At 47.0% G+C, this 15,651-nt stretch overlaps 1 protein-coding gene across 2 annotated transcripts in view; it reads left to right on the top strand.

Annotated features, from left to right (window-relative positions):
* Positions 1–15,651, top strand: part of Grik4 (glutamate ionotropic receptor kainate type subunit 4) — a 317,685-nt gene that overhangs the window by 296,691 nt on the left and 5,343 nt on the right. For both annotated transcript variants that reach the window (XM_059267676.1, XM_059267677.1), the window contains 2 exons: positions 413–638; positions 4,419–4,547. In XM_059267676.1, coding sequence (XP_059123659.1) covers positions 413–638; positions 4,419–4,547 — 355 coding nt within the window. The remainder of the gene's footprint in view (positions 1–412; positions 639–4,418; positions 4,548–15,651) is intronic.

Raw genomic sequence — 15,651 nt, 5'->3', positions numbered from 1 at the left:
TGGGTAGAAATAGCTGTATTGCTTCTTCAGGGGTGTCTCTTTATTAGTCTTGAATGAACCTGAGTGCACTGCCTCTAACTGAGGGACCATGAAGGGACATGACCAGAATTTCAATTCTGCCAGTATGAGGAAGTTGGTGCTGGAGGAACCCTGGAGGCAGATGAGACAAAACCAGTGATCAACCCAGTACACAGCACTCATAGTACCTCAGGTCCCTTCCTCACCTCCTATTAAAGACCCTGGTCCCTCCTCCATGATGCAAAGGCAGTGACCCTCTTGAGTTGAGACAGTAGGAAGGGGAGGGTGCTTGGCTGTGGTGTGGGGCACAGTGGCAGGCTTTAATTCCCTCCCTCTGTAAGCCCACATTTCCCTTCTCATTTCCCAATCCTGCTTCTTTCTGATATTTCCCCAGAACTCCCGTTACCAGACCTACCAACGCATGTGGAATTACATGTATTCCAAGCAGCCGAGTGTGTTTGTGAAGAGCACGGAGGAGGGGATTGCCAGGGTGTTGAATTCCAACTACGCCTTCCTGCTGGAGTCCACCATGAATGAGTACTATCGGCAGCGAAACTGCAACCTCACTCAGATTGGGGGCCTGCTGGACACCAAGGGCTATGGGATTGGCATGCCAGTCGGTATGCAGGAGAGGAACAGCCTTTGGGTATAGCTTCCTCCAGGCAGGGTCAGGGTAGTCCAAACCACTGAATGTGGGCTGGAATCCATTAACCCCTGTTTCTAGAACCAACAGGGCTGAGAGTGACTTTAGGTATGCTTTCTTATGGTTTAAAAAAAACAATCAAACATGTGTGCTTCTAAGCAGAAGTGTGTGTGTGTGTGTGTGTGTGTGTGTGTGTGTGTGTGTGTGTACATGCACACATGTGGAGGCCAGAGGTTGGCAATGGATGTCTTCCTCAATTACTTTCCATCTTAGTTTTTGGAATGGGATCTCTCACTGAATCTGATGCTCACTGTTTTGGCTAGTTTAATCCCAGTGATCCCCCGTCTCTGCTTCCTCATTACCAGGAATACAGGAGTGCACCACCACACCTTGCTTTTTACCTGGGTGCTGAAGATCTGAATTCCGGTCCTCATGTTTGCACAAGTCCTTTACTGACTGACTCCGCCATCTCTCCAGCTCCCTAGTCAGTAATTAAGGAACTAATTGACTGGCTATTTCATCCACTCACCATTCAAGGATAATTCTAGTTAATGAAGAATATTGACATCCTAGCGGAGACTTTAGGCCTTGTTCTTGTCTCTTGGTTCTTGGCACCTTGGCCGTTTCTCTGGTGATGAATGTCTGGACTAACAGTGGGAAGAGGGACGAGGTAGAATCACGGAGATGAACACATCTTGCTCTTTGTCATTTATTGACAAGATTGCACATGGTGGCTTTCAAATTCTATGTAGATTTCACTGCTCTGTCTACTCCTACTTGATATGGGTCATGGAGAATGGGCACTGGTGTACAATACATTTATTGGGTGCCATCTGGTTTTGTTATAGGAGAATAAGTTGTTTGGCTTCTAAAATGGTGCCACAGCTGTGCTTTTTAAAGGACATTCGCTTTGCTGATCGCTCCACTACCAGAAAATAAGGAGCCATGTTTAGCTGTTGTGATTGTGAGGGACCTAAACACATCGTCTGGGTGATTTGATGTGGGCCGCTGTGTCAAGCTGTCCTGGTGTAAGGGTGTTCCTGAATAAGGTGGCACACAGAAGAATCTAGAAGTAGAGACATTAGACCATGTGAGAGCTCTGATCTCTGGCATGCAGACCTTGTAGTCAGATTTCACACCCTGGATTGGTCTTTCCCTGACTGGAAGTGTTATAAACTACAGAATTTATTTACAGCTTGGCATATAATGAGCATGGACTTGGAGTCAGGGAGACCTGGCCATGGTGCCTTAGATAGGTGCTTTAACTCTCCCAGTCTCGGTTAGCCAAGTAATAGAATTAAGTTGCCCATATCTACTCAGGGAGTCACTGTGAGGGTTAGACCTGTAGCTAATATGGTGCCTTCCCTAGACGTCTCATACTTAGCCTTCCTTGGGGAATATTAGTGTCCTTCTCATTTTTCCTATAGTTCCCAGTGTTTTTTGGTAAAAGCAAATTCCTTCTTAAAACACTGATTAAAAAACAGCAAATGAACAGAGGCAGTAATGAAAGTCATCCCCGAATACAGTCAGTTCTGACCCCAGCAGTTGTAAACTGGAGGCTTCACTCTGTGCCCTGGCAAGCCTTCAGAGGCTCTGTTTACCGTCAACGTTTTAGCAGTGCACACTAATACTACAGATTCTGGACCTCTTTGGGAAATGTACTAGCTGACATTTTCTTTCAAGATGGTGGGGTAGATCATGAAATGAACTTGGGGTGCACCTTGGTAATGCTCTAGTGACTCGATAAATTTAACCTAAATGTCAAATGCTTCCTTTCACTGGGAACTTGACCACACATAGTTGAGGGGAAAGAGACCAGTTTTAGAAAATTTCATTGCTAACCAAGGAAAAAAATGGAGAGAAAGGCCTTTGTCCTGCACCTGTCATGATATTGTTCTAGGTGTTATCTCATTTAATTGTGCCATGTGAGAGGTAGATTTGGTTATGGTCATGCTGCAGAGAATACAAGGGAGATTTAGAGCAGTTAGGCTACTTGTCCAGGGTCATAAACCAGAAAGACAAGCCTAAGATACTTATCTCCAAAGGCAGTACTTTCCAGAACAGATCTCAGCTAGACAGGACTAGATAGGTGGGTGGAGGTGGGCTATGGAGAGGCTGGGAGGAACCTTCTGTAACCCACTGATGAGGCAAGATTTCAGTTGTCTAAGGATATACCTGCATGCCATTCTTCCAGTGAGAGGGAGAAGAGTCAGTACAGAATGAGCGATGTGATTGGACCCAGGGAAATGAAGAGAAACAGTAAGGAAAGATGGAAACTGAGTCAGATGGCTCTGGAGCTGAGAAAGCCAGCAGGGACCCAACAGAAGAGCCTTCAGTGCAGCTCCTGGTACACTGAGTGTGAATGGAAGTGCCTTGCCGCAGTGAAACACTGTCTCTAAATCTTGATGGTATTAGCCTAACATCTGTCCACATCTGCAGGGCAACTTGTTGATGTGCTGGTTCACTAAGGTGTGTATTGCACACCCGTTCTACAGATGACTGTCCATGGATGGCCATGACAGAAACACATTCTAGGCCGCAGACTCGTCCTGGGTTCACTCAGCATCGCTATGCCTAAAGAAGGGAGGACTCTACCATACAGTTGGATAGTCTATGGCCCAGCAGCCTGGGTATTGCCTTAGAGCTTGTCAGAAAAGCAGAATCTCAGGCCCTGCCCCAAACCCACTGGATCGGAATATCTAGTTAACAGAATGTTTAGGTGATTTCCTATACACATTAAATGTGAAAAGCCCCCATTGGTTGGTCCAGGCTTCCTCCTATATCCAATGTCATAGGTGTTCTCAGAGGTGCCTGTCCACATAGGATCTTTGTGGTACTTGGGAAAGCAAACTGGGCAACTAAATTGTTTTCCAAGTCTCTTGGCTGCTTTATCTTAATGATCGCGGGCCTCTACCTGTTGTAGGACACTGAGCTTTCCCTGCGTTCATTTAATCCTGTTTTTGTGATTAAACCTGCATTCTAGACCCAAAGCTCCTTGACTGTATTCTATTGGAAAAGTTTAAAGAGAATTGTACTCAACAAAAAGAAGCCTTCTGTTTGATGGAACAGGGGCAACAGGGTGACAGACAGGGAGGTAGGCTCTGGTGGACTCAGCTGTGAGCGTTGGGGACACCTGGTGACTGGCCTCTGAATGCGGATGGATGAGAGGATGCTCTGGTTAGCTCTTTTCTCAGGGGTGGGTGGCTGGTTATGGTGAATGGTTGTCAAGTGTAATGTAGCAACAGTTACAGGTGCCCAAGAAATGAATAAATGTGAAGTAGAAGTTGGACAACTACTGAGAGGTTTGTGTCAGAGGAACATTCATGGTGGCTTCCTAGAAGCTAATAGGCGGATCTACACCCAATTTCCTGAGTGTCGTTGTGCAGGTCACTGAATTCTGAGAGGCCCACTCTTTAAATTAGAAAGTGAGGGTGCCAGCCAGAGAGACGGGTGGCACACAAATGTCAGAGAAGCCATTACTTGGCCCATGCTGGGGTCTTTGGTTGTAAGATGACCGTGTTAGACATGTAACAGAAGGGACAGTGGAAGAGCTGAGATGTCTGTGTAAACCAGAAGGCCCTTCTTTTAGCGGAGAAGATGGAACTAGAGGAGCGTGGCCTTGGGGACTACCTGCTGTGTCTGTGCCCCTCCCAGGGTTTAAGTGGACCGAGTGGCCAGGACGTATGCTGGCAAGGGGAGCTCAGTGCACCTAGGAGAACACTGACATCCTGCCCTGGGCTTTCCTTTGACCCTGTAGGCTCAGTGTTCCGGGATGAGTTTGATCTGGCCATCCTCCAGCTTCAGGAGAACAACCGTCTGGAGATTCTGAAGCGGAAGTGGTGGGAAGGGGGGAAATGCCCCAAGGAGGAAGATCACAGAGCCAAAGGTAAGTGCACTTGGGTCTTCACAAGGACCAACATGGCCTGGTCCTCCTGTCCAAAGTCTAAGCAATGACTTGTAGGTACTTGGACACCAAAGCCTAGAGTGGGCTGCCTGAAACCAGTTGTATCCCAGTCTTTTCTGCCATACACACCAGTGCCCCCTTACACACAGATCCTAGAGATACTGTGTTACCTGGATCTACCTCACAGATCCCAATGCCATTGTTACCACCCTGACCCACAGCTGCACTCTGTTAGTTACTTTTCTATTGCTGTGGTAAAAGACCAAATGAAGGCCTGGTGTCGGGAGCAGAAATTGAGGGCTCACATCTTGAATGGCAAACACCAAGCCGAGAGAGCAAACTGGGAATGACCAATGGCTTTGAAACCTCAAGGCCCATCTTCCGGTGACATACTTCTTCCAGGAAGGCCACATTTCCTTCGCCTCCCCAATGAGCATCACCAACTGAGGTCAAGTATTCAAATGCCAGTGTCTATGGGGGACATTCTCATTCAAACCAACACATCCATCCTCTCGCTTCCCTCCTGTGGGGTGGCAATAGCTTGATCTCCTTTTTCCCCGTTCTTGTGTCTCGACAGTGGCCAGAATGATTCATGTTTAAAATGCAAATTAGACCACAGATTCCTTCTGCATGAGCCTTTTAGCAACTTCCTATCACAGAATAAATTTCAGGTTCCCTGGAGCCTCAAGGCCCGGTGTGATCTATTGCCCTAGAATCTTTTATTTCTGCTTCCCAAGCCTCCCCAGCTTGTGTCCACCCTGGAGTCAGAGCATCTGTTCCCTCCCCTGTGGTGCTCTGTCCCCAGGCTCCCTCAGAGAGGACTCCTCCCTCCCACCCGAGCCTATTTTATTTCTCTTTCTAGGCTGTACCGCTCGCAGCCTTATAGTATTCGCTTATTGCTTATCTGTTCACTTCCCACCTTGACTGCAGGGAAGACTTCATAAGGGTGGGGCTCGTCTTCCCAGGGCCAGCACAGGATATGTTCTTGATGAATGAATGAATGAATGAATGAATGGTGAATGAAAGAATGAACAGTGCATTGGGTCAAATGGAAAACAACCACAGACTGTATGTACAATAAGGAGTGCAGAGTGTCCCTGACCACCCAGGATTTCTTGTAGAGAGACCCACAAATGCTTGTTAGTTATTTTTAGATAGCTCATATTCTCAACGTGTCCCGACTTGGACAATAAATCATACGGTCACCCTTACAGTCTGCTTGCAGCCTCGGTAAAATATGCAACAGATTTACCTGTTCATGCTCTCCCTTTGAAAGGAGTAAAATGAAGGAGAGCAGGCACTTGCCTTTCTTTTGGCATGAATTATTACCCCACAATATGTTGAGAGCCACTGTGTGTCCAAGTGTTTATGTGTGGACTTCTATCCGGCAAGGCCACGTCTCTGGAATATCGTTCTAGGGGGCTGATTTTAAACAATGTTAAAAAAGTCCTGCCTTCCAAGGAAGCCACCAAGACCACACACTTCTTGGGATGGTCCCTTTTCAAAGGCCAGAGCCACCCATGGGAATGGCCATTAGTGGCCATGGGGCATTGACAGATCTCATTTGAATCCCTCCTCCACCTATTGCTAGTCTGTGAATGTAGGCATCTGGTTAACGCTGTCTAGCTCACTCTGTGTATGTGATGAGTACAGAAACCAAAATACCATAGAGTTGCTGGGAAGGTGAATCTGAGACTAGAAAGCACTGGGTTCTGTTATAAGAAGGGCCCAGGGCATCCCAACCATTATTGATCTGCACTGGAATGTGTGCCATGCTACTCTCAGAATTCCAGGATATTCTGTTCTGTTGTCTGTCTGCAAGCATTTAATTTCCAACTATCATCCAGTCAGTCATCCAATCAACAGGCAATACCAAGGGACAATGAGCTAGCTTTTCCTGGGAATAAGACAGTATCGGAGACAATTAAGGATCTTGAAGTTTCAGGGAAGATTATCAAACAATCCCGGTACTGGCCAGACTACCATGAAAAGCTGAGGATGAGTGCCAAGGGGACTGACTGTCAGTTTGGAAGAAAACCTTGATGGAAATATCAGGACATGATTCCAGATTGGGTATAATAAACTAGATTTTGTAATTGCCCAGATCCTGAGCAGGTAAGGATGCTATGAGGAGGGTATTACAAATAAGCCCCACAGGGAAGAATATGGAGGCCAGACTCTGCAGGGAAGGGAACACAGGGTCTGCTATGGGACAGGTGAAGCCTTGACTCAGTGCGTGGACTGGTTTGAGAAAGCTGGCTGTAGATGTCAGAGGTTCTAGAGTAAGCTACTGTGGAACCACAAAAGCTGGGCCTAGGTGTGAACTCAGAGGTCATTCGGAGAGTGTCTCTGGTCCCAAAAGATAGCTATTGCCTTGGGAGAAGCATAGTCCAAAACAAGTTCTTCGTTCTCGTAGCAGACACGATGCTGTTGAAGGGCGAGTCCGGGTTTGCTAGAGAAGTATTTGGGAACGTAGACATTTTCTTCCTGCATGCTGAAGGAAATTGACCCTAAAGTTGATGGCAGAAGTTAAAGAGTAAACAAAGCAAAAGGTAAGGCCCAAAGCCACCAAATCTGCAAAGCAGATAAAAGGGGGGCCCAACCAGGGCATGCTGGGTTGTGGCCCATCTCTGCAAAGGAGACTGCCCCCATGCTGACATCGCTAGCTGGAGTCCCTCCCAGAATGAGCGGAGGATTACAAGAGCTACAGAGAGATCTTCTTGTCGATTTTAGAGTTTGGGAAATCCCAGAATTATATGCCATACCACAGTAAGCAGCAGCAGGAGAAGACACATGGGGGCCGAGGGCAGAGAACATGAAAGGCCTGATGTTTCCCGAGGCTCCAGATGAGGATATTGGAAATCTGAGTGTAATGAATGGAAGACGAAATGTCCACACATTTTCTATGAGACCCCATGGTTGCCTCCCATCCTAAAGCCAAAAGTACACCCAGTGAACAAGAGGGAAGAAACCAAGGAGAATTTTACCTGAATTTAAGCCAAAATTGAGAAGTCTGTGTTTGGCACTGGAGTGAAAACTGAAGGTTGAGGTAGAAGTTAAGTTCATCCGTGGGAAAATAAAGGTATCCTTTTTTGCAGTTGTTGGAAAGTCCTGCAGTGTGGAAAGTCTTCTCCATTCCACAGAGGTTTGTGGAGGCTGATTAGACAGTGGAGGGGAGAAGGAGACAGGTGGGAAGGATGAAATGGCAAGAATGGGAGGCCTCTCCATGTTATACACGGGACCAAGTGTTCCCTGGCACCGAGGAAAGCCCTGAACAGATGAGAAGGAGAATCATCAGAGGAGTCACCGTGCCCGGGTTACCGTGCCTCCAAAGACTCCTGGCTCCTGCCAGCCTGCCAACACTACCGTGCATTTGCAGGGTTCTTGGGAACACAAGAGCCAGCGCTGGAGTGAGAGCCAAGGGTGCCAGAGCAAGGCTGTGTGGAGGCCGCTGTGCACATTCCACAACCATAGCGTCGGCCACCTTCCTTCCCAGCCATAGCAGCCAGCGCCAGCTTCATGCAGAGGCCCCCACTTCTGCCGTGGCTGAAATCTAGACACAAATTATCCAGAGATGCTCAAAGCCTTCTTGGCCAAGCAAAATCCCCCCATCAGGACCTCTTACAGGCCGTGCCAGAAGCTCTGGTCCACGACGGGAGGTGCCTTCGCTTCATTTCTCTCTGGCAAATTGGCCATTGCACTTACTACAGCATCTAACTCCCCGATCAGAAGACTCAGACACGCAGGAGCAGTGTGACCCAAAAGATCTCTTCCTTGATGTCTTGAAATGGCCACCAGGAGTCAAGCCATGGGAGCTTCCCCTGTTGTGTCTCAAACAGTAGGAGCCTTAATTTGCGTTCCCCAGCAGCTCCTGGGTCACCTTTCTTTTTATAAGTCGCGCCAGTTGGCTTTCACGTGTGTCTAAAGGAGTGAGAGGACTATGGAATAAGCAGAGAGATGGGGGGGGTGAAGTGAAGCAGGAGGGTGGTCTTTTTATCCCCCCCCCCCCCGGAGACCTCGGAAACAGACAGTTACTGCCAGCACTTTGGTTTCAATTAAAATGTACCAGACAACACGCCGGGGCCTAATGTAATCCTTTTCTGCTTTGTTATCCTATTAAAATGCACAAAGTGTCAAAGAAAAGGAACTGAAGCTTACCCCACTTTTAATCCAGCATTACAGCTCAAACACCCAGGCCAAGAAGGGTTGTCTCTTGTACGTGCAACAACATTCCCCCTTCCCTTTCTAACCTCTTCTCTCTGTTCCCACCTGGAGCTTGGTGACCAGCTACCTTCCTGCAAACCCTGAGGAGACAGACGTAAGATGGCAGATGCCGGAGAAGACTGGAGACTAAAAAAAAAAAAGGCTCCATTTCAAGCTGTTTTCATTTTCTTCTTTCAAAAACCACGTATTTTATTTGTTTATTTTCCCACTCAGCTCCTACAAAAGGAAATCTTCCTAGCCACTCACAGATGCCAACATCTCCATGCAAGGGGATTGGATTACCAAAGGCTTCGTGGAACAATTGCTAGACAAAAGGGTGGTGGGTGAACTCCAAGGAAATTAAATACCTTTATCTTGAAAAGCACGAGCTCATAATCAGGGCTTCAAAGGAAGACAAACACTCCACCGGGCTGTGAAAATCGGGGTCCCCTTTCAAGAATGGCAAAGAGGCAGTGCCGTTGACTTTCGGAACCCTTGGATAATAAGAAGTTCGCTGTCTGGCACAGCAGGAATGGAAGCATGAGACAGTAAGAGTGGGGGTAGGTGGTGGGGAAGAGGGGGACTGCTCTGGGGACGCTGCCCTGCCTCTTTTGTCTGAGAGGACTCAGTGTGGTTATCCTGGTTCTCTGGTTTCTTTGGAAAGCTCTGAAGGTAGAAATCTGACTTTGGAAGTTTGATAGCAGCAGGAAACCCCTCCCTAAGCAAGTCATACTGAGTACTAGGAGGCAGAGAAACTCCAGAGAATTGATAGAAAACAGAACATGAATGAAAAACAGGTAAATGGCGACCTGACCTGTCTACAACCAAGGAAGGCAGCTATTCTGAAGACAATACTCACCTCTTTCTGGAAACTGAGCTGTCAAGCTGATACATCATTGATTCAAACGTCTGATGTCAAAGTTCTACAGAGAGAAAGGGTGCCTGGTAGGAGCTTGTAGCCTGTATATAGAACCCCTCATCCTTGTCACCTTGGAGGTTCCGGCCAAGAAAGCCAGTTTTCAGAGTGCCAGTTAAGTTCTGCAAGCATGTAGTGTACGTAGTCTGAGTGGTCACAGAGTGATGGGAGGGTTGGTGTGGTGTGAAGGCTGGGCACTCCGCTTTCAGTCTGGATTTGGGTGTGGAACCTTGGGCAATATACGTGAATTCTGCACTTGTGTTTCCTTGCCAGGAAAATGGAGCCACAAGTTGTCAAGGGCAACTACAAGGTCAGAGTTAAAATAGTTGTCAAGGGCAGAGTTAAAATCATTAGCACTGATCTTTACTTGTTCTAGTACTAGTAAACACTCGTAAAGGGTGGCTTTATATTTTAGAGAATATAGCTTTGCCGGTAGACTTATTTAGAAATTACCTATAACTATGGAAAGTTGGATAACCCAAGTTATTTGTCTTTTTATGTTTTTATATAGTGGGAAGAGTAGGTCTCCTTTCTAGCCTGTTTAATAATTGAAGGAAATTTCAAGTGCTTTGAAAAATGAGATGCCTCAGCTTGTATTATGGGATATTATGAAGTACCTCTCCCACCATGTGTTTTAATATATTGCAAATTTCTCAAATGCTTCTTTGGTTTTGTGTCCTCTTCCATTATTTTTCTCTAACTGCCCTTTCCAGAATCTGCTAGGACTAGGTGAAAGATGTCAGAGTGAGGGCCAGCAGAAATGGCAAACTTTCTGCTTCATCGTGCCAAGCCATGCAAATAAAGACGAGTCACTGGGAAGGTCACGTAGGTTAGTCTATACATACTAAAGGAGGAGTTGCTGTTTACAACGAAGAATCCCGTGGAGACAGCCCCATCTGAGATAGCCACATGGCTGTAGGAGGATGTGGCTCTAAAATGGTTGGGAGCCATATGGATCCAAGAATCTCTGTTTGCAGCAGATGCTGGCACTGCCCAGAGCTTTGGACCTAGCACAGCGCCTAGCTCATGGAAAATGCACCATAAAGATTTGTTGATGAGCACCAAAGAGAACATAGGATGTCACCTGTTGAGATCATGGCACTCGTCTGTCCTTGCTCTCTACCTGTGTAGTGTAGCTACCCCACACCCACCTACAAATTGTTGTTCCAAAAGAGAACAGCAAGTCTTGGGTGCAGATAGATGCACTGTTACTTGGGACTCAGTGAGGGCTTTGAGGCGAAGAGTTAAGTCTACGTGAATCTAAGAAGCGATTCTTAGCTAGATAGAGAGGAAGGAGGGGCAGGTGGGTGAGTGGGATTCAAGTCTCTTCACTGCAGTATCTCCTGATGATGTCTGTTCCCCCTTCATAGTTCCAGAGACAACGAAAGTAATGCATTTGCATTTGGGAGCTAGAATTTGTATCTGTGGGCAATCTGTGAGTGACACCAGAGTTAGTATTTCACCATCCAGGGATTTGCAAGGAGAGTCTGAGTCTATTTCAGCTAATGCGTGCTGATTGCTGAAGCACAGCTGAGGCCCAGGCTCAGAGTGTCAGGAGGAAAGCCCGGTTTTAAATCCGTCTGTCCGGGTGGCTGATATACCACCCCATCTACAGAAGGGGACAGAGGCAGTGGCTGGATGACTGCTTGGGCCCTCTTGCAGGTGCTGCGGCATCTGTAAGGGTGGTGAGGACCTTGCAGGCTGGAGCAAATTCATCCCAAGCCCCTGCTGATGAATGGCTGAGTGCTGGGGAAGGCATTAGACTTCTAGGGTATGACTGATGGCAGTGCTGAACAGAACGGCCTCACTCTCTGAATGTGCCCCTCCCCCCACCCCACTCCATCTGTTTCTCAATTCTCACTCTGCCAGCAATCTATTCTTGCTTCCACTTTCCAATAACTTCCTAAAGGCATGGCTGGTATACAAGCCTCACTCTGAAGGGGAGGAAGAGGCCACTCAGCCTGGAGTTGGCATGCCAGTGCCAACACCCATGATTAACAGGCCGGCCCTGAAAGTCGAGAAGCTGGGAAAGAAAGACTGGGACTGTTTGGGTGTCTCGGGGCCTCTACCAGCATCCTGTTAACATCTTAGCTCCTTCTGAAGCTTGTCCAGACCAAATCAGAGTCACAGTCATCCCAGCACAGACCACATGTGCCTTTCTTCCCCTCCCTCCACCCCTATCCACCATGGGAGGTCTATGTCATGGATTAGTCAGATCAGGGCTCCGCCCCCTTCAGAAGCTCTGGACCACCTGGCTGGAGGCCTCACTGAGAGCTGCCACAGTTTAGTTACCACACACAGAATTTGATGAGGAGATGAATATGGAACACAGTGTGGATCCAGGGTTTTGTACAATGCAGGCCTCTACATCTGGGCTGGCTATCTTCTTTCCTCCTAGTCTTCTGTTTCTCTTCATTTTGTGTGTAGTTCTACGTGTGTGCATGGGTGTGCATAGGTATGTGTGCATGAATGTGTGTGCATGGGTGTGTGTGCATGGATGTGTGTGTGTGTGTGTGTGTGTGTGTGTGTGTGTGTGTGTGTGTGTTTGCCGGAGTGTAGGTAGGTGCATGAATGCCTACATGTGTATGTATGTGAAAGTTCCGAGGCTGATCTCTAGAACCTTCCTTGATCATTTTCCTACTTTCTTCTTCTTGAGGCTTGGTCTCTCAAACCCAAAGCTTACCAGTACTGCTAGTCTGACTAGCCACTTTTCTTTCCAAGGCTGGAATTACAGGCAAGCAGCCACACTCACCTGGCACTGATGTGGGGTTCTTGGGATCTGAACTCTGGTCCTCTTGCTTACAGGGCAAGAACTTTAACTGTTCAGCCACCTCCCCAGTCCCTTCTGATCATTTTTTTCTTGAGTACCTCTTATGGGCCACCCCCCATGATCGTGGGGTAGAAAGTTATCCAATGCACGGCTCTTCCCAATGAACTTGGTCCAATGGGAACTCTAGATACATAAACTTAGACCCATGATTATTGTGTACACATAATTGGAATGATGCACAATGTGTCACTAGTGAGGCATAAAAGCAATAGATCTGACTGAGTTGTGTATGATCAGATAAGCCACCAAGATAAAGTGGCCCTGGAGTTCAGTGACGAAAGGTCAGGTTAGCCTTGTGTGTGTGTGTGTGTGTGTGTGTGTGTGTGTGTGTGTGTGTGTCTGTGTGTGTCTGTGTGTGTGTGTATCTGTGTGTGTATCTGTGTGTGTGTCTGTGTGTGTGTGTGTGTGTCTGTGTGTCTGTGTGGAGAGAGAGAGAGAGAGAGAGAGAGAGAGAGAGAGAGAGAGAGAGAGAGAGAGGCTGGATTAGCTATTTTTGCAGCACTGTTACCAGATAACCAGACAGAAACATCTGTAGGGAGGAGGGTTTTAATTTACCTCTCAGTTTCCAGGGGATTCCAAACTGTGTCGGGAAGGCAGAGGCGCAGTTCAGTCCACTGGAGCTTTAAAGTACTTGAAGTGACGCACATTCACATGGCAACCAAGTAGGAAGCATGGAGAGGCCCGTCAGAACCAGAGGGGGCCTCACCTGCTAGGGACCCATTTCTGCCAGCAGAGCCCCACACCCCAAAGCTTCCACAGTTTTTTGCAAATGGTGCCACCAGTCAGAGTATACAGATAGGTGTATGGAGGGTGTACTGGGAGATGCAAATCGTTCTGTATTGCTAGAGATGATGTCACAGGTTTTACATTCTGAAAAGATCGGTTTTGTGGAGGGTAGAGCTGAATAAGAAATGGCTGCATGCAGGGGCATTATTTTGAAATTGCTGCAGTCATTCAGGCAAGGGTTGAGGAGCCCTTGAAGGTGGTGGGATGGACAAGGAGATTGTTGAGGAGAAAGACAGCAGGACTTGGTAATAACCAGTGTTTGGAGGAAAGACAAGAGACCAAGAGTAAACCCACGTGACTGGTGAGGCTAGGAGAGAGCATGGAGCACTGGTTTAGTAAAGAGCCAAGAAGGGGAGCATGGTTGACAGTGTCCACTGCTAAGAAAGGTTGTGTAAGATCAAGAGGAGGGGCCGGGCGGTGGTGGCGCACGCCTTTAATCCCAGCACTCGGGAGGCAGAGCCAGATGGATCTCTGTGAGTTCGAGGCTAGCCTAGTCTACAGAGCGAGATCCAGGACAGGCACCAAAAGTACACAGAGAAACCCTGTCTCAAAAAATCCAAAAAAAAAAAAGAGTAGGAAATTTCCATGAGCTGAGGAACAAAACGTAGAGAGTGATTTCGGAGGAACAAGACAACATTGCATTCAAGGAGAGCTGTTTCACTAGGACTAGCAGACGTAATTCCAGATTGGCAAGTTCATTTTCTCCTTCAGGTATAGTATCTAGGGCCTAAAAGCTTCTCAGGTGTTCAGAATTACATTTGAAGTCTGGAAAAAAAAATATATTGGCTTCCCAATGCACAAAGAAAACTTGCAAAATTAAATTAAGACATGTTTAATTAAATATCTCCAAAATGGAACATTGTTCCAACTTCATTAATTTTTAAATTTAATACTCATAAAAGCTGCATCACATTTAGACACAATTTTGGGGTTAGATTTTTCTCATTTTGCAAACATTCCCTTGTATGCACAGTGATGGCTGAGGAATCACAGCCAATTGGAAATTAACTCTTTCTTTCTCCTCCATAAAACCAGAAGAAAAAAAATTAAATGCATTTAGTCGTAAGATGTTGGGTGGGTTTTCTTCTAACTGCTTTTGTTTGGGACAGAGTCTCCAAATGTGTTTTAAGAACTTTTAGAGTGACTTAAAATAATGCTGAAACACACTGCTCTTTTCAGAAGGTTCACTATGATAGAGCAGAGGGGGAAGGGTCGTTGAGTGGACAGAACTGGATGGTCAGGAGTCTGAGGAGGGAAGGATTGGAAAGAGCCAATGGAGGGAAAAGATGGGAACGTCCAGGAGGTGACTGACAGGGAGGTAGGAATGCAGCCACGGGCCACAGATGATAGAGTGAGGCCCAGAGAGGAGAGGAAACACCCCTTCCAGGAACAGAAGGGAACTAGGAGGCGCTAGTCTTTTGCTCATTTCAGGTAGATCTATCTTTAAGTGATGGCGGCATCTTGGAGTGTCCCAGCATTACCCAAAGACTCAGTGTACCTGGGCAGGTGGCCCTCCTTGCTATCACTAAAGTCACTCTTTTCACTGGGCTGGCTGGAGAAGCTGGGGCTTCGAGGGTTCATGGGCTGTAACCATGTTCCTCTTCTCATCACTCCTTATCCATGAGCTGGAACACCAGCCTGCAAACCCCAGCCAGACCCTTGGACATACTCATTCTTTTTTAAGAGCCCCTTTCTATTCCATCCCTTCATCCATGTGGATCTTGATATTCTTGTAGTTCAATGCCTTCTGTCCCTGGTGGCCCAGGTCAGAAAGGCTGGTATTCAAATGAACTGTAATGACTTTTCTCCCTATTTTTAAGATCCTCCATCTTGGATTAATCAAGATAGAGACCCCTGCATTGATTGGTGCAGATTAGGAAGAGCTGACTATGAGAATCTGCGGACCAGAGGGCATGGTTTGCTTGATGTGAGGCTTTGGGCCCACTGGAAGTAGACCATCAGCTAGGTAGAGAATGCCACTGTGCTGCGTTGTTACAAAAAAAAAAAAAAAAAAAAAAAAAAAAAAAAAAACAAGAAAACCAGACACCTACCTGGGCTTTGTGGTGGGAAACCCGAGGCATCTTGAAACATCCAGGTAGGAATATTGTGCCAGCTTTCCAAGCTGCAGAGGTAGCATCTGATTCCTGTTCCTTTCTGTGGAGCATCTTATGTGGTGCTCTCCCTGAGTACAGCATAGCCCCATGCCCCATGACAACTTAACTAGAGATCAGACATGGAATAATCCCAACGAGTACAGGACATAGCCTCCAGGTCGCCAATTTCTGAGATAAAAGAAGCTTTTTGATCCCTGATTGTGGTCCCCATTCAGTCAAACACCCCATGTGTCCATT

Source organism: Peromyscus eremicus, chromosome 7, assembly GCF_949786415.1.
Source record: "Peromyscus eremicus chromosome 7, PerEre_H2_v1, whole genome shotgun sequence".
NCBI lineage: Eukaryota > Metazoa > Chordata > Mammalia > Rodentia > Cricetidae > Peromyscus > Peromyscus eremicus.
This window is presented reverse-complemented; position numbering and strand designations above follow the sequence as displayed.